This window comes from Leucoraja erinacea, chromosome 7, assembly GCF_028641065.1.
Source record: "Leucoraja erinacea ecotype New England chromosome 7, Leri_hhj_1, whole genome shotgun sequence".
Lineage (NCBI taxonomy): Eukaryota > Metazoa > Chordata > Chondrichthyes > Rajiformes > Rajidae > Leucoraja > Leucoraja erinaceus.
In genome coordinates, this window is record NC_073383.1 from 29842326 (window position 1) to 29861256 (window position 18931).

General features: G+C 40.6%; 1 protein-coding gene across 2 annotated transcripts in view; it reads left to right on the forward strand.

Moving 5' to 3' along the window:
- The window catches only part of LOC129698814 (protein TANC1-like), a 116889-nt gene that overhangs the window by 59280 nt on the left and 38678 nt on the right, over nucleotides 1-18931 (forward strand). For both annotated transcript variants that reach the window (XM_055638114.1, XM_055638115.1), the window contains 5 exons: nucleotides 5313-5544; nucleotides 6241-6407; nucleotides 15177-15784; nucleotides 16636-16744; nucleotides 18238-18360. In XM_055638114.1, the coding sequence (XP_055494089.1) occupies nucleotides 5313-5544; nucleotides 6241-6407; nucleotides 15177-15784; nucleotides 16636-16744; nucleotides 18238-18360 (1239 nt within the window). The remainder of the gene's footprint in view (nucleotides 1-5312; nucleotides 5545-6240; nucleotides 6408-15176; nucleotides 15785-16635; nucleotides 16745-18237; nucleotides 18361-18931) is intronic.

Here is an 18931-nt window from a genome sequence, read left to right on the forward strand (position 1 = left end):
GTACATAGATTAAAAAAATAAGTGATCTGTTAATTAGGAAAAGCATCCTTTCTGAAAGGGCATCCATTTTTTCTTCAGATATCCTCCCCACACAAAATGGATATTTCTAGCCGCTTCCCCACAGTAATCTCAAAAATTCATAAATTGTAGGAGCGGAATTAGGCCGTTTGGTCCATCAAGTCTAATCTGCCATTCAATCATGGCTGATATATCTTATCCTCTCAACCCCATTCTCCTGTCTTCTCCCCATAACCCTTGACACCCGTACTAATCAAGAACCTCTCAATCTCCACCTTAAAAATATCCATTGACGGCCTCCACAGCCTTCTGTGGCAATGAATTCCACAGATTTGCCACCCTCTGACTAAAGAAATTCCTCCTCATCTCCATTCTTTAGGTACGTCCTTTTATCTCAGTTGTACTCCAGTAAATTTGGAGGCTAACAACAGAAGACTTAGTTGATGTGCATTGCATGGTGACCCAGCTTTGAATGAATGAATGATACTTTACTGTCACAAGTACAGTGAAAGGTACATACAACCTCGTCAGAACACAAGTGTCACCAACAACATTGGTGCTGACCAAGTTACGAAAGTACCAAACAGTCCTATCTACTGCCTGCCGCGACATGTGGCAGCAGTTGTCCCTCCTCACTCTTGCAGAGTTACTTCAGCCCCTATCCATTGATCTCGGCAGCCCTCCGCTGGGTCCCCACATTGCTCTCTGTCCAACCTCGCTCTCTGTGGCACGGTTCCCGTTAACGTTGGTGTCTCTGGACCACTTCAGAGTCTGCAGTGGGCGAGCCAGGTCCTCTATCATCGATCCACAGTGACCGTTCCTCTGTTGTCGGCCCCCCGCGGGCGAGTCCTCCTCTGTCTGCAGCGGGCGAGTTCTCCGTTGTCGGTCCGATTTCGAACCGTGGCGGGCAAGCCCTCAACCGCCGTCTGACTGTGGGGGGCTAGTCGAGCCTGCATGCCCGGAGTGTCCTGACTAACTGCTTGCCAGGAGCATCTGGGTGGTATATGGATTCAGTTAAAAATATGTGACTTTTATTTATTATGCATGAAGTCAGATTAAAAATGGCTGAATTTTTTTTTGCCGATTCCCAAGGTTGAATTGTATTAACATATTTGTTTTGTTAGTTTCACGGTATTGGTATCTATAAATTGATGAATGGTTCTACGACCATCAACGCATGCATGCAATCCCTGCATTCTGGTCATTTGGGTAATGGAAATTTGCTCTTCCATAATTCACAAAGCACTACACAAAAATCTGAGATACAGAATCAAATTTGCTTTTGTGGGGCTGGTGGGGAAACAACAACTAATCCAAAATGTTAAAGAAACCCATTCTGTCAATTTTTTATTTTTAGTCACTTAATACCATAAAGCAATTTTTGTTGCATTGTGCGGCACTGCGGTGGCCATTGCCAGCACGTTAAAAGTAATCCCCTAACCTTTACACATTTGCACAAATTCACCACGATTCCACCAATTACCTACCTGCCCCACCACGAGTTGCGTTTACGCCACCTTTCTCTCATGAGCAGTGTCCTTGACTCTCATTCCATTCCCTTCCATCACCACTTCATAAACTCTCTCCTGATCAGATAAAATGCCTCGCAGATGAAGAACATGGCAGCACTCGCATCTGTTTACATGTTTTCCTACTGAAGAGAGCATAGCAAAGGAGGGTCTCAGTTGTGATTGTCAATCTTTCATGTTATGATATTTCAAATATTATTGCCCCATGGTATTGAGTAATTTGTTTTAAATGGACAAATTTGATTGTACTTTGGGCATGAGCCTTATCCATCTCTCGAGTCTAATGATGGCCTTAGCTGTTAAATAACAGCAGTAGGTTATTTTTGTCATCGCCGATAAACGGCTTTCATATGAGAAAAAATATCCTGTAGGAATACATCTTCACTTATAACATGGGATTCAATGGGAAAGGGGGGCTCATGATACAGTTGGTTTGTTAGGAATTCAACCTCTCTGTCATTTGTTTTTTCAGCATCCAAAATAGAAGGGAACTGGGAACTCCCAAACTGTGTTTAAACTTAATGTACTTGGCTACATTTATTGTTTAAGATAATCTCGGAAAATAAAAAGTAAAAGATATTTCCCATTCCTCACTTGCTACTTTTTAATTCCAACATTTTCCAAAATGATGTAGTTATTCATTAATAAACGACCCCTTTCCTAAAATAGTAATCATTACATGAGCAAATATGCCAAGAATGTTAAAATTAATTCAACCAACATTGAAAATCACTCCCAGGTGCGATTTGTAGCTATGTTTTATCGATTGGCAGAGCCTTTGGAACTAGCTATTGTGAACTAAATGAAAATGAAAAAGACTGCATAGAAACATAGAAAATAGGTGCAGGAGTAGGCCATTCGGCCCTTCGAGCCTGCACCGCCATTCGATATGATCATGGCTGATCATCCAACTCGGTATCCCATCCCTGCCTTCTCTCCATACCCCCTGATCCTTTTAGCCACAAGTGCCACATCTAACTCCCTCTAAAAATATAGCCAATGAACTGGCCTCAACTACCTTCTGTGGCAGAGAATTCCACAGATTTACCACTCTCTGTGTAAAAAATGATTTTCTCATCTCGGTCCTAAAAGACTTCCCTCTTATCCTTAAACTGTGACCCCTAGCTCTGGACTTCCCCAACATCGGGAATAATCTTCCTGCATCTAGCCTGTCCAACCCCTTAAGAAGCATATGCTGGTGATGTGAAATAAAAACAGAAAATGCGAGAAACACTAGCAGATCAGGTAGCATTTGTGGGAGGCAAAAACGGGTTAATATTTCATCTTGGGATTTGTCAGAACTAGAAATAACAAACTCATTGCATAAACTAAATGTTTTTGCACCAGGCATCTTTAAAGTATTTAAGATGTCTAAAGATCTTTAAGGTCTTGAAATAACTTTACTTTCAAGATTTGTGAGACATTATGCAATGAGTTTTTTTTTCTAGTTCAGGTACAAAATGGTCCAATTAGTAGAACACAGACATTTTTAAATATTTCATTAGGATGCTACTCAAAACTAAAATCTAAACAATAAATCATGTGAATTTGATCAGGAATTGGAAAAGTTAAGTTTCTACAGATATTTTAATGATATCACCCGTTCCATAAACAAAGTTTAATATCTGCAATAAGGTAGAGATGAATGCCATAGTACCCTAGCTTATTGACTGACCGTTCAGAAGTCTGATAATAGAGAGAAATAAGCTGTTCCTGAGTCTGGTGATGCATGCTTTCAAGTTTCTGTACCCTTCTGAACGACAGGAGCAGGGAGAAGAAAGAATGCCTAGGATGGGACAAGTCTTTGATTATGTTGGCTGCTTTTTTGAGGTAGCTTGAAGTATAGATGGAGTCAATGGCAGGCAGTCTTAGTCTATATGATGAACTGGACTACATCTACAACTCTGCAATTTCTTGTAGTGTTAAACACAGCTGTTCCCAAAACAGGCTGCAATGTCTTTCCCTGAATCTCTAGGTCTCCCAACAACTTGATTTACCCACACCCTCCAATATGCTACATAAACCTTAAAGGGTCCTTTTTTGGAGGGTGAGGGAAGATCTCACAGCTCTCCTAAAACCGTGGTAGTTTATCAATTCAATAACACGAAACAGCTGATGCTGGTTTACCAAAGAAAAACATAAAATGCTGGAGTAACTCAGCGGGTCCGGCAGCATCTCTGGAGAACATAGATAGGTGATGTTTTCTATATAGGTGACATCACATATCCATGAGTTACTCCAACATTTTGTGTCATGCATTATAAATTCCTCATATTATCACATCCAGTGCTTTATAAATGTATCCAATAGTAATACACTTTATTGGCTGCATCTTTCCACTGTCACTACATTTGTGGGCTTGGTTTCAAATTGTGCCAACATGCCTGCATTATTTTCAAGTCCTACCTACTGAATGTTTGGAAATCATCACCCGACCCTCACCCTCGCCAACCTTATGTACGTTTTTCTCACCATCTGACGGTATTTCTGATATTTCCTGTTTTTATTTAACTTGGCCTTTGCATTTACATTATGCCTGTCAACAAGGTCATCTGAAATGCATTGGCTTCCATGTTTATGCTATTGATACTAAGTTCTAACTTACTTAGCCCCTCTGCAATCTTTAAATTGTTGAGTGTTCCTTTTTAATCATTTTTACAACTAGTCATATTTGGAAGCCTATTTGGAAGGCCCTAAGTTCTGTCCGGATTCATAGTGTGAAACCCAGTGCTGTTTGAACTATATATCAGGAAAGCAGAGGCCAATGCCTTTGGTCCCAATGGAAACTTTATTCCTTAATTACTGTCTGCATTCTGTTAACTACATTCTTCTTCCTAAAATAAACACTGAAACTGAATCATACTGTTTGCAACCTTGCTGCAATATTTAACCCTGTGATTACCATGGCCAACTCCCATGACTTTACAGTTAAAATACTGTTCTATTTTGAGTTTCTCCTTTGCCAAGAGTTAGTATGATGAGAGTGATGGTTATGACCACTAAGGAATCAGACTTTTGATACTAATGTAAGGATTTTTGGATTGGGAAGTTTTGTGATTTATTGAGATAGTTGGGGATTGTTAAATTACTTGCGATGTTCCCTTTTGTAAGCTTATTTATATTTTTCAGTCTGTAGTGTCCTGGGGCTAGACAGTCACAGCTGGAGAGTTGATTTTTGACTGCTAGGAAGTGTACTTTGCAAATTGTATTGTTTGATCTGACCTTGAAGTGTTCTGCACTGCAATGTCAATTGATTTGCATTTCTTCAATGTACAGACATTGGCCAAGGAAGGATGCTTGTTGAAGGATTGGCTATGTGTTTCCTCATTTTGACTATTTCTTGGCCCACCTGTTTACCACTTTATCAAATCTTCCTGACTCCAAACTTGCCCATTGCAAAAGCATCCCAAATCACTCTGTTTACTTTCTAGCTGGTGTGCTCATTAGAACAATTATTTTGACTGACCCCATGGCTGTCTGTTTGTATATGCAGTCAGCTCTTGCTTTTACAAGCTCAATGTATAATATTTCTTGACTATCAAAGATTCAAAAAAGGAGAAAAGTTCATTGGTCACGGAATGTGTGATTTGAAGCATGTAAACCAAAGAAAGCAATGAGTGAAGCAACATGGCAATTGGATACTAAGCATAATTGTAAGATGAACAGTGGTTTTATAAAGGAGAACTGCTTTGCAAAATCATTCAAGTTCATCAATTTCGAGCCAAGTACACAGGAAACATACCGTCTTGTTTTTGTTCAAAACAGGTTGTTGCCTATCACTATTGTCAGGCTGACAATACTTACACGTGCCTTGTGCCAGAATTTGTCCACAGTATAGCAGCTTTACTTTGTCGTGCACCACAACTGACAGCCTTCCGAGAAATGTTACTGAAGGAATCGTACCTTCAAAGCGTACTCAGTCTACGTTCCTGTGTCCAAGATCCAATTGCTGCGTTTCAGAGGGGTATCTTGGAGCCACTTGCAAACCTGATTAAGGGTAAGTTCTTTTGGACTCAAGTACTTTGCAAAACACAGAATGATGGTTAAGGTGTTAATAAGTTTGCATTAAAAAATGTTTATTGCAAGCATTAAAAATGAAACATAACATGTTAAAACATTTTGTGGATTCCCGTGAGATGGAGTCGTACGAATTTATATTTCCTTGCGCAACCAGAGGTCATTCAGCCCATCGTTCGTTCTTAAAAGATTTTTTCCATCAGTGTCATTCTTCCACTTAATTTGCTGCAGTCTATTCTCAGTCACATGCCTAGTGACCCTCCCCTTATTCTCCTACATAAGGGACAATTAAATTATCAGCACACTTTTGGGATGTGGAAGGAAACCAGAGCAGAAAACCGCACAGTTACAGGGAAAATGTGTAAACTGTGTGCAATCAACATTTGAAGTTGGAATCAAAGCTGAGTTGCCGCAGCTGTGGAGCATCAGCGCTACCTGCTGCACCACTGCACAGCTCTGGAACAGAGGATTGATAACAGTGCAGTATCAAAAATGGGCCTCTAGGACTCTAGTGAACAATGCGACAAACTATCTTTTTAGACAATTTAAATTAATAGAGAAGGATGAATCATTAGAGCTGGTGAATTGAATGTTGCTAGGTACAAAATAAATACTTAAACAAGAGCGAAAGAAAAATTGGAGTAACAGGTGATTTAATTTTATCTTTATCCTCCAGAAAACAAGATCTCTGCAGAGAACTACATTATTTTAGTAGATGGCCTAAATGAGGCTGAATTCCACAAACCTGATTATGGAGATACGATTGCTTCTTTTATCATTAAAATAATTCCCAAGTTTCCATCTTGGCTGAAGTTGGTTGTTACTGTAAGAACCAATCTACAGGTATAGATTTTTTTTTTTGCATTTTTATGACTGCAAATAACAATTGATGTTTGAAAAATCAGTAATATTAATTAGTATACTATATACATGACTGTATAACGATAATATGATGTATTGCACACAAGGTAAAGTGTTAACCAGTATATTCACAGACGTTAGTTACTTCCGTGTTTCCGCAACACGTATTTGTAGATTTATTATAAATCAAATCATCAATGCTTCTGTCAATGGAATGACTTGCAGTTTAGATTGTTTAACTTTTATAAGTCACCATAAATTACAAAAATTAAACAGTCTAAACCTCAAATCATTCTGTTGGCAATGACTGCATTTAATGTTGCATTAACGTTGTGACATCAACATCATAAATAAATGTAGAACTGCATTTAAACAGCTGCTTAGCTTCAACAGTTGGTGCTAGAATTTGCAATAAAAATTGCAGAGATATAAAGTTAGCAAAATAACTTAATGCATGTTTATTAGTATAATTTTTACTCTTAAAAAAAAACCAACCCTGTAATCTAACCAGCCCAGAGCACTGAAGTGGAAACATTGCCACATTCTATTGTTTGTTTTTCTGGCATGAAAATGAATTTATTGGTTGAAAGCCAAATGGCTAGAAGATAGAGCAATTAAATGTTTGAATGTTTATTACGTTCATTTGGCTGGTAAATTTTGCTTAATTGCTCTTGCAGCTATTTTGTTGAAAGGATTTCTGTTATTTCCCAATACAGCAAATTGCTTAATTGTTGCTCAAGAATATTTGCCATTCTGCATGTGAGTCTGTTTAACAGAGCATGAGGTGACATAATCAGCAGAAACTGGCGAAGTGCCATACCAAGCTCAGCGTTGGAAAGCTGAAATATGTTCCCATCACTTACTCTTAGTTATTTTGTATATCTTTAATTCCTCAGTACGATGCTACTCTCTGCACTGGTGCTTTTTCTGACACAGTTATAAACGACATTAATTGATCTTTGATTTAGAGATTTAATGAGCTGTTCCATCTGTGCTTGATAACATTTACATTTCACATTTGTTTTTTATGTGTATTACTGGAAGAAAATGTTAAATCATGCAAAAAAATATTAACCTCCACACAAAATAATTGCTTCTGCAAATGCTCCTGCCACCTTTTCCACTGTAACTTCTCAAGTTCAAATTGGTAATGAAAGCTTCCATGAAAATACTTCTACCACCATCGCATCTCCTGACCACTTTGTTGGATATGCATGTATAGGATATAATTATATATAACGGGCTTGGAATGTTTCAATAAAGACAAAATATTTAATTTCAGAATGTTGATTGACCAACACAATTCCATCTTACGAAACATTAGCTTTACTTGGTTGTGTTCACTTCTGGCAGTTTGTTTTCTGGCCTCAAAATAAATAGATTTTTAAGGAAGCTTTAGCAGAAGAATTATTAATTCATTGATAGTTTGTGCATGTGATGTCTAAGGTCAGCATATATGGTCCATTGTAATTTCCTTTTGTGAAAGTCTTAAAGAGGATTATCTAGAGAGATTAATATCTGCTGGTTGAAGATAATTCTACAGTACCTTTGGTAGGGGAGCTCATCGTTTTATCACTACACAGCAAGGCACAGCAATGCATTTCCAGCAGAGTTTGCAAACTTGAATGTAGTGGGGATCAAAGGTTCTTGTTTGGATGGAATTATTTTGACCATCTTGGACCCATGGTATGTTAGTAATGAGTGGAATTTGGTAATAAACTTTATTGCACTGGATATGACACCCCACCTGCACTTGCCTGGGCCAGATGTAAATGATCAATCTCTGAGTCTCTGCACCTTTGAGCTGCAAGACAAGGTCTCCGCAACAACAAAGTTTCAAGAAATGTAATCAATGGTGTTATTGTGGCGGCTCCCAAGGGTCGTGCCATCATACTGTCGAACCCCTCGGCACGGGAGTGGTTCAGTCCGGAGGCGGCCCTTAGCCAGAGAGTTTAAAGGCAGGGGTTTGGGTGCCATCTTTCTCTTGTTTGGTCTTCCCTACAACCGGAAGGAACATAATAAAAGGTGCCTCTCAAAACACTGGATTTCGTGCTTCCTTTTGAGACCCACGCACCATATTGGTGATCCCGACGCTCCATTGGCGTCATGATGGAGAGAAGAGAAAGCCCTACCTTCTCACAGGCTGGCCCGGCCCTGCCTCTGGACGCGGTCTCGGTGAAACTGCCCAACTTCTGGACCACCCGGCCGCTCATCTGGTTCCAGCAGGCGGAGGCCCAGTTCAACCTGCGGGGCATCACGGTCGATGCCACCCGCTTCTATTACCTGGTGGGGGCCCTCGACCAGGACACGGTTGAAGAGGTCACGGAATTCCTCGCAGCCCCCCCGGACACTGATAAATATCTCGGCCTTAAGGAGCTCCTGCTCCAGATTTATGGCCTAAGCAGGATGGAGCGTGCTGCTAGGATCCTGCATATGGAGGGCCTAGGCTACCAACGGCCATCTAGCCTCCTAAAGGAGATGGTGGCTCTACTGGATGGGCACACGCCGTGCCTGTTGTTCGAGTACACCTACCTGCATCTGCTGCCGGCCTACTGATGCTTGTGATGTCTATAAACACCATGGACGTAATGTAGATGGGTTAGTTTGCAGACTACACCAAAATTGGTGGAGTTGCGGACTGAGTAAGGTTGTCAAAAGATACCACATGATATACATTTACAGATATGCAGAGAAATAGCAGATGTAGTGTAGTAGGCCCCCTTCGGTCATGACTGACCATGGGTGATGCATCCTAGTTTGCAGGTGATGTGTGGTCGGATGCAAGCCTGGGCGATGTCATATGGAGGACAGGCTGTTGCCCATGCAGCACATCCCCCCCTCTCCACGTGGCTGATCGATCCAAAGGAACAGCAGGGCCATTACAGTTTGGCACCAGTGCCGTCGCAGGAGCTGCCAGAGCGAGGTTGTAGACAGCGGCGAACTGCCTTAGGGGCTCCGACTCCGGATTTTCTTGAGGTTTAATCCAGGAACCTTTTCCATGACTGGATATGGCCACAAGGCAGTGGACGTTTTAAATCAGAGTTTTCCCTCTCCTAGGTGAACCATCTTCCCAGGCTGACGAGCCCCATCTGCCCGAGACTCATGGGGGCGGGAGCGTCTACCTTCCCATGCAGGTCTATAGCAGCTGCCCACTGACGAAGATGGAGTGTAATATGAGCCAATGTGAGGTGCATCACTTTGGGAGGTCAAAAGTAAGGGGAAAGTGCACCGTTAATGAAGAAACCTTTGTGGTCTGGGTCCATAACTCCCTGAAAGTAACAACACAAGTCGATAGAATGTAAAGGAGGCATATAGTTTGCTTACCTTCATCAGTCAAACCATTGAGCATAAGAGTCAGAAAGCCATGTTGCTGATTTGTAAAACTGGTTAGGCTGCAGTTGGAGCATGGAGTGTGCAATTCTGGTCACCCATTACGGGAAGGATGAGGCTTTGGAGAGAGTGCATTAAAAATGTATCAGAATGCTGCCAGGATTAAAGGGCAATAAATTTAAGAAGTGGTTGGACAAACTAGGATTCTTTTCTATGGAGCATCAGAGGTTGAAGGGAGGCCTGATAGAAGAATATAGAATTATGAGAATCGTAGATAAGGTAGACTCAGAACATTTTTCTGGAAATGTCAAAGACATTATTTGGAGTAATGTGTTCAGTTTTGGTCACCCTCCTATAGGAAGGTCATTAAATTGAAAAGCGAGCAGAGAAGATTTATGAGGATATTCCCAGGATTTGAGGGCCTGAGCTTAAAGGGAGAGGCTAAGCAACTATGACTATTCCTTGGGCGCACGAGGTTGAGCAGTGATCTTATATTGGTGTTTAAGATGATGGAGGTGATTGCATGGTCTTTGGTCCATCATAGGGAATAAAAAACCAGTGGACATAGGATTATTGTGAGAGGGGAGAGAATTAATTGCAACCTGAGGGGCAACATTTTCACCCAGAGAGGGAGGTTGCTGGAGGTGGTAGTTGAGGCAGGTCCCATAACAACATTTAAATGTCATTTGGACAGGTACGTGGTTGGGAAACGTTTGGAGGGATATGGATCAAACGAGAGCAGGTGGGACGTGTACATGAGGTATCGTCGTCGGCATGAACAAGTTGGGCTGAAGGGCCTGTTTCTGTGCTGTATGACTATAACTAGAGGGCAGAGCTTTAACGTCAGAGAGGGAAGATTTAAAGGAGATTTATAGAGTTTGACATTACTAAAAACATGAATGAATTTATACGGCATTCTCAAAACACCAACATTTCCGTTCTACCGGATGTCATTTAAATGATAACGTTTGAACCTGCTGTAGGATATAGTGTTGAGGAAATTATAATTAGAGGTGAAGTATAGATTAAATTTTTTTTAAATGAAGATTTCTTCTATTTGGTGCTTTCTGTAAAGAATGGGCTGCACAAGCAGATACTTGTTCAGCAGTAATTTAGACTTTTTGTTAGTAATTATATTTTTTGATGCAGAAGCTAGAGGAGCAAAAGGTTGGGAAAAGAACTGCTGTAATTGTTACTACCAAAGACTCATTGCTACTACCAAAGTTCATTATCTTTCCTGCATAGAATATATAAATTCTATATTTCCTTTAAAATGTTTGGCAGTATGTGTATTAAAAGGGGTAAGTTTCATGTTAAAAGGCTGAGAAAACCTGGTGTAGGTTCTGTCATAAATAACAGAACTGCTATGACTGGTGAATAATAAGCAGATTGATTCTGATTCTATATGTAATAAGTGTAGGAAGGAAGTGCAGATGCTGGTTTACACTGAGGATAGACACAAAATGCTGGAGTAACTCGGCGGGACAGGAAGCATCTCTGGAGGAAAGGAATTGGTGACGTATTAAGTCGAGACCCTTCTTCAGTCTGAGAGTCAGGGGAGAGGGAGTCCAGAGATGCTGCCTGTCCTGCTGAGTTACTCCAACATTTTGTGTCTATCTTTAATATGTAATAAATTAGTTTAGGGTTCACAATTGCAACTGACAGGTGAGCAGAAGTTTGCTTGTCACAAAGACAAGTGCATACTTTGCTCATAATAGTGAGATTCCAAAAACAATAAAAAAAAAAAAAAGGCATCATGGTCACCAATATGTCCCCATTTAATGAATGGTTCTTTGCCAATGTAATATGAATGATTACAAATTTGTCGTACTTCGTAAAATGCATAAGAAGTCATGCGAATTCAAACATTTGAATGAATGTTATAATTTTAAGCTTTGGCTTGGTGTGGTAATAGTGATCTCTTTCAATTAGAAGCTTGCAGGTTCAAATGTACGCACCCACAGGGCTCTCACTTAACTTTTTTTCCCTGTTGCCAGCCGGGCAACCTAGGCAGCTTTTTAGGTTGCCAAATGACAGTTTAGGTGGTCATTTAAGACGGCTTGCATGACGCATGCGATAATGTGCTCGGACGAAGTGCGTAGTTACCAGTCGGAATTATGCTCAATGAAGCATTCACATATTATTTCTGCTGCAAATAAAGTCACAAACTAAACATATTCACCAATCAAGACATGATATATCCCACAATGACATGCAGCAAAATTATAATACAGCATCTCAACTCTTTTTACACGTTGCAATGAATGCAATTTCTATTATTTCTTTCCACTTCTAAACAAAATGTGGTTGGATTATTCACAATATGATCAACCTGTGTCAATAAATCCTGGACCATGGTAACATATATGCTTAACCATGCACACTACAGATTGATGCAAGCATGTTTTCTGTGAAGGACCGAAAATGATCATGACATGGCCATAGCACGGGTCGTTATTGCTATTGGTACAGAAACACTCTCGCTTCCCACATAATTTATCCATAACTAAATATACAGGTTGCAAGAAAATATCAAAACTACATTTTATGATAATGTCTGTTTAAACTGACTATACCCATCAGACAGATTAAACATTACACCAACTGACAAGAGATGGTCAAAGGACATAACTGTAGCAAATGTTCTTTTGGTAATATATTTAAAGGTGTCAAAACGCCACATTACCGGACATTCAGATTAAATGTATGTGTTATGAACAGCAATGAAGATACCCAGTTTGTACGAACCAGATTTTTAAAAAAATTATTGATAAACGCTATTTCCATCATTCCCACTTCAGAATCAATGTTAAAAGTTTAACTGAAATATCTCCTGACCAAATTTGTGATGTATATGACCGACTGTAAAAGTAAAACCTGGATAAATCCAGCGTATAGTTGTGAATGTTTTCATTAAATAGCTACAGTACTGATACTCCATATTAAGAGCATTGATTTGTCGGTAAAATGAATTCTGTAATAACGTGTCAACGGTAGCAGTGACAATCGAATACTGCGGTTTTAATGTTTCACGTGTTCACAATTTTATTAATCCATCTTTATGGATTAAAAACAAATAATAACATTGGGAATTAAAACACATTTGGGGGGAGGGGGGTTTGAGAAGGCAATCGGTGCGGAATGGATGGATTGAGGCTGGGGAATTAGTGCATGTTGGTTGGAGTAGATAAAATTGTGAGGGGAGAACGCGGGGGATGTCAGTGGGGTTGAATGGGAGGATCAGTACGGGATGGACGGGGGGCATCTGTGCAGGATGGATGGGGGGGTATCAGTGCAGGGTGGATGGGGGGGAATCAGTGCAGGGTGGATGGGGGGGGGGATCAGTATAGGATGAATGGGGTCGACAAAAATGCTGGAGAAACTCAGCGGGTGTGGCAGCATCTATGGAGCGAAGGAAATAGGCAATGTTTTAGGCCAAGACTTCTTCAGACTGATCCCCCCATTCTTCTTGAATGGGGGGGCATCAGTATAGGATGAATGTGGGAGGTCAGTACAGTGTGGATTGGCGGGTCTGTGCAGGATGAATGGGGGTTTCACTACAAGATGGCTGGGGGGGGGATCGGTGCAGGATAAATGGAGGAGGGGTCAGTACGGGATGAATGGGGGGGATCAGTACAGGATGGATGGGTGGGAGCAGTGCAGGATGAATAGATGGGAGGGGGTAGATGGGGGGGAGAGAGGAGACAGAGAGAGAGAGAGAGAAAGCGAGAGAGAGAGACAGAGAGAGAGACTGAGACAGAGAGAGAGAGACACACACAGAGACACAGGGACACAGGGGAGTAGAGGCAGGGAGAGAGGGAGAGAGACAGGGAGAGGGAGACGGAGGAGAGGCAGACGGGGAGAAAGAGAGACAGGGAGAGAGAGAGAGACAGAGGAGGAGAGAGATGGTGAGAGAGACAGGGGGGGAGGGGGGAGAGAGACAGGGGAAGAGAGACAGAGGGGGAGAGACACACAGAGGGGAAGGGAGAGGTGGAGGGACAGACGGAGGGAGAGCGAGAGAGAGAGGGAGAGGGAGACAGAGGAGGTGGGGAGGAAGGGTCCGCGTTCCTCAGACAACACCGGCATCATTGCCCCGCTGCCTTGGCCGTCCCTGTCCGCCGCCAAAGGGGGAGGCAGTTGGGATCTCCTCGCCACCGCCTCCCCTCCTCCTGCCAACAGCAAGGTGCGGGACAAAGCGGTGCAGACGCTTCAGATGGCAGAAGGGGGCCTCCCGCTCGCTCGCTCCCTCCCTCCTCGGCTTCGGCGTGCGGGAGGGTTTGTTTTGAAATTGCCGCTGGCGGAGTGGCAGGCAGCGGCTGTTATCAGGACGGGCGGGGTGAGGCAGGAGGAGCCATTGTCGCTGCTGCTGTGCGGGGCCGGTCATTCACTCCGATTCTCCGTCACGCCGCACCTGGTATCTTTGACCCGCACTACAGCTGTTGCCGCCGTCGACAGGAAACGTTACGTTCCTTTTCCCCAGAGATGCTGCCAGACCCGCTGAATTACTCCAGTTTTTTGTGTCTGTCGTCGGTATAAACCAGTGCCAAGCCGGGCAAAATAACTCAGCATTTCGGTTGCCCGGTGGCACTTTAGGTGGTCATTGGCACCCGGGCAACCGCTAATTTCGAGCCCTGACCCAGGACTTGCATAAAATTAAAAATTGATAGTGTAATACGTTATTCAGGGAATGCGACATTTATAGCACTATATCGTTTGAGTAAGATGTTCCATCTGTGTCATCCACTCAACACCAAAATAGCATGGTAGAAAATATGCATGGCATTTCTCAGTGTCCAGCTGAATATTTATCCCTTAAAGCAGTATTAAGGATATGAACTGGTTACTTATTTCATTGCCTTTAATGGGGTTACTCTGTACACATTGGCGCTATTTGTCTGCTTAAACATTTCACAAGTACTTTAGCTGTAAAGAAGCTTGTTATATGAGAGCACGGAAGGCCTATTTCTATGCAACTCATTCATGTGGAAATTAATTTTGCTGCTGAGTGTCACAAAGAATTCAAGGAATTTGTGTAATGGAAAAGTTGCTTTGATGCAACAAAGTTGTTCAGGGATTCTATAAATAAAATGTGAATGGGGAAAAGCAATATAGCAGAAACTCTTTGAGGAAAAATTGTCGTTTAGAATTTTTGATATGTATGTTTGGAAATGTAAAGATACCATCCATTTGTGTCCTAAATGCACTCCGTCACAAATTTCCACATCTGCTTTGGGGTTCTTAAAAAAATATTAACTGGAGAAAGTTACTAAGTTTTAGAATGCAATGGCAAACAAAATGAAATAAACTGCATGTGTGTTTTTGTAAAATTACATATGTTTGAGATTGTACTAAAAATATTTAGAACATTTGTTCTGATTTTCATTTGCCTCAATCTAAATTAAAATATGTTGTTTCCTGCAGGATATTGCACACCTACTTCCATTCTTCAAAATGTCTCTGGATGATTTTCCAGAGAATGAAGATATTAACAGGGATCTGAATGCATTCATCCATCACAGAATTAATGGTAGTCACAGCATACTCAGTAACATCGCTTTGAGTGGAAAAACTGACACCAGTACAGTGAGCAAAGTTACCAACCATCTTATCATGCGAAGCCAAGGATCTTATCTGTATTTGAAGCTGACTTTAGATTTGTTTGAAAAAGGTCATCTTGTCATTAAGAGTACAAGCTACAAGGTAGTGCCTGTCTCCTTGTCAGAATTGTACCTTCTGCAATGCAACATGAAGTTTCTAACACAAACTTCCTTTGAAAGGGCCCTCCCTGTATTAAATGTTGCCTTGGCATCCCTTCATCCATTGACAGATGAGCAGATTTTCCAAACAATAAATGCTGGCTTTGTGAAGGGTGAATTGGAATGGGAGGATTTCCAGCAGAGGATGGAGGGCCTTTCATGTTTTCTGGTCAAACGAAGGGACAAAACACGAATGTTTTGTCATCCATCATTTAGAGAGTGGCTGGTTTGGAGAGCAGATGGTGAGAACATGGATTTTCTTTGCGACCCAAGGTTTGTACATGCATTTTAAGAGTTCAAATGCTTATACATAGATTAAATTTGCTTTGTCCATTTATTTTTAACATATTTGCCTTAGAGAGTCTGAAGAAGTGTTCCAATACGAAGCATGGCTTGTCTGTTCGCTCCCTAGATGCTGCCAGACCGTCTTGAGTTATTCCAGCACTTTGTGTTTTGCTCAAGATTCCAGCAACTGCAGTTTCTTGTGTCCATGTTTGTCTTTCTCCGTGGTATGGTATTAATGAACACAAAATTATTGTCAGATAAAATGACCCATTTAAAGAAAAAGATTGAAAGTGAATCTGAAATAAAAGCAGAAAATGTTGGAAACATAATGTTGGTCTGGCTGCATCATCACTTTACATACATCTACATTTGCTCAAGTGTAGGTAAAAAAATTAGAGGTTCTGGAAGGAGCTTGGCATCAGTTAAATAGTGTTCTCATGGATGCTAATCTTCAGGATTGAGTCCTACCTGGATTGGAAATACTGGGAAAAGGATGGTCTGTTCGGCTTGGAAGGAGCTACAGCGAAGAACATTTTGACTGGCACTGTGAAGTGCTAGTGTCTATGAGTCTTCCCGAGTGGAATTTTGGGAACACTAGTTCAATCTTGCATCATCTGGATCTGGGAGCTTGAGTGAAGAATTTGAATTTATGAGCTTGTAAATTGGAGCCCCAGGATGTGGAACTGTAAAGGTAAGTCATGTGGAGAGAAATCTTGATCTTGCAGGTCAGAGTGAGTGGCAAGGTATTGTCAGAGCTGGAATAGTCTATTGTGGCAATTGATTATTACAGTATTGTTTTACAAATATTTAAACTTTGTCTTCTGAAATTTTGTTCGTAGGAGTGGGCATGCACTTATGGCATTCATGTTTTCTCGCCAAGAAGGAAAGCTAAATCGACAACAGACTGTAGAATTTGGCCATCACATACTGAAAGCACACATCTTTAAGGTGATTACAGAAACCTATCAAATCATATCAGAAAAAGTGAGTCTTCAATATGATTTAGATGATCATTCCAAATAATTAATGCATATAGAAGACCACTTATTACATTAAGGAATGTTGCAATAAGGAACTGCAAATGTAGGTTTATCAAGGAACGCATCACAGAAGAACATGGATAGGTGATGTTTCGGGTCGGGACCCTGAAAGAGGGTCCCAACCCGAAACATCATCCATCCATGTTCTCCAGGGTGCTGCCTAACCCGCAGTTACTCCAGCATTTTGACCCTTTCCATATTACATTAAATAAGTTGCTTTGTGTTATGGATTCCTAAATGTACAGTCAATCCATTCAAAAATAATTGTTATATGCAATAAAACCTCAGTCATCCTGCATCTTCAGGACTTTGGTCTTCGGTGGCAGACGTTTGAGACTATTGGATATTACTCCTACTAAATCCACAACATTTGACTTTTTCTAGCATGTTGCACAATGATGCAATAGTTTTTCCATTGAACCCATAGAGTGGGGAAAAGCTTGTATGTTTTCAGTTTGGCTGCAAACCTACCTTTTTCGCAATTCCAGCCCAGGCCACATCTGTGGTTTACATTCTGTACCTCCAGCTCAAAGATGGGATTAATGAGTGAGCAGGTACTGAATTATCAGAGTAGTATGGTAAAATGTGTTTCTCAGCACATATCTAATTTGTTGGAGTTTCCCATGTCTATAAAGATAAAAATAGTAGATGTAAGGTATTTTGTGAAACTACTTTCTCTTAATAGAGAGATATATCCTCCATTAAAATTAATAATTAATTAGGAGCCCAAAATGTGGGTTGATTAGCCGAGGACATTAGGCCACTTGCAATATTTGTTTCTTATTTTCTTTGAGGACAATTTAACCCATTTTTAATTTGCAAAAATTCCGATGTAATGGGGCTGTAAATTTTTTACTGGAACTTCAATAGCAGTTGGACTGTGAAATACATTCAAGGAGATTAATTGTTATTTTCTCTGATGTCTCTGTATTTTCATAAAAAAATATATACTAGTGTACTAGTCACCACAATGTGTAAAAGCTGAACTCATAAATGTCAAATGCAAAAATAGCCCATGCCACATTCTTTTTTTCTTCTCGACAGGAAAATTATTAGTGCATAAAAAGAATGAAGGTACAGATATGCAATAAAAATGCTGATAATGCAGAAAATAAGAGCCCGTTTATTTAATTATTATCAGGCCAAAGGTGTTTGAAATCCAAGCCCCATTTTCAAGTAGGCTTGTTGTATTCCATGGTCCCTATCATGGCACATCATCTAAAACTAGTAAAGATAGAACAGGCGTTTTCTTAACTCAAACTGAAACCACATCTTGAAAGGATTTACTTCACAGCTTATAGAAATGATAGAATGGGTCTTAAATATCTGGTAGAAAAGATATTCAATAATACATATCAAATCTAAATTTGAAATCTGTTATTGCACTTTTCACTTTTTTAGGGTCTGAGCAAGAAGACAGGCATATCTTCAAGTGTCCTTCAAGCTCTTTGGATGAGTTATAGCAGTAATGGATTGTCTGCTGCATTTGCATCCTTACGAAATCTTTACACTCCCAATGTGAAGGTAAGAAGATATGTGTGGTTCCAGGAGCATTATGATGTCTTAAAATAATATTTTAATGAAAAATAAATGTATTTCTAGAAAAAGATTCTTGTCTTTCTCAATAATTAGGTTTTATAATGAAGATATTGATGAATATACAGATCTTGTGTAATCACTAACCCGTATCTAATTTTTACAAGAAATTGCTTCTGATTTTTATCTTCTGTTTGTGAGTGGTGATTAAATAATATTACTTGATCTCTGGATTTTGAGGAGCTACAAATGTGTTTGTAAGCTAAGAATAATTGCTTTACAGAGAATTTTGCATATTTGGCTGAGAACAGAAAAGTTAGCTGTTTGCTGAAAATCTGCTAGATCATGGGTGGAAATGCTGGGATATACAGTATCAAGGCAAAGAATTGAGTGCCTTAATAGAGTTGTGTAGCTATGCGGATTGCAATTAGGTGACAATTAGCTTGGAGGGTAAATAACGCAGCAGAAGTTGTTGAAGGAGGCTTGGTATCTTCATCGAACTGCATCCCGGGTCAAGGCATAGTATTCGGGTGCTCTGCAGTATGTCATGAGTAGAGCC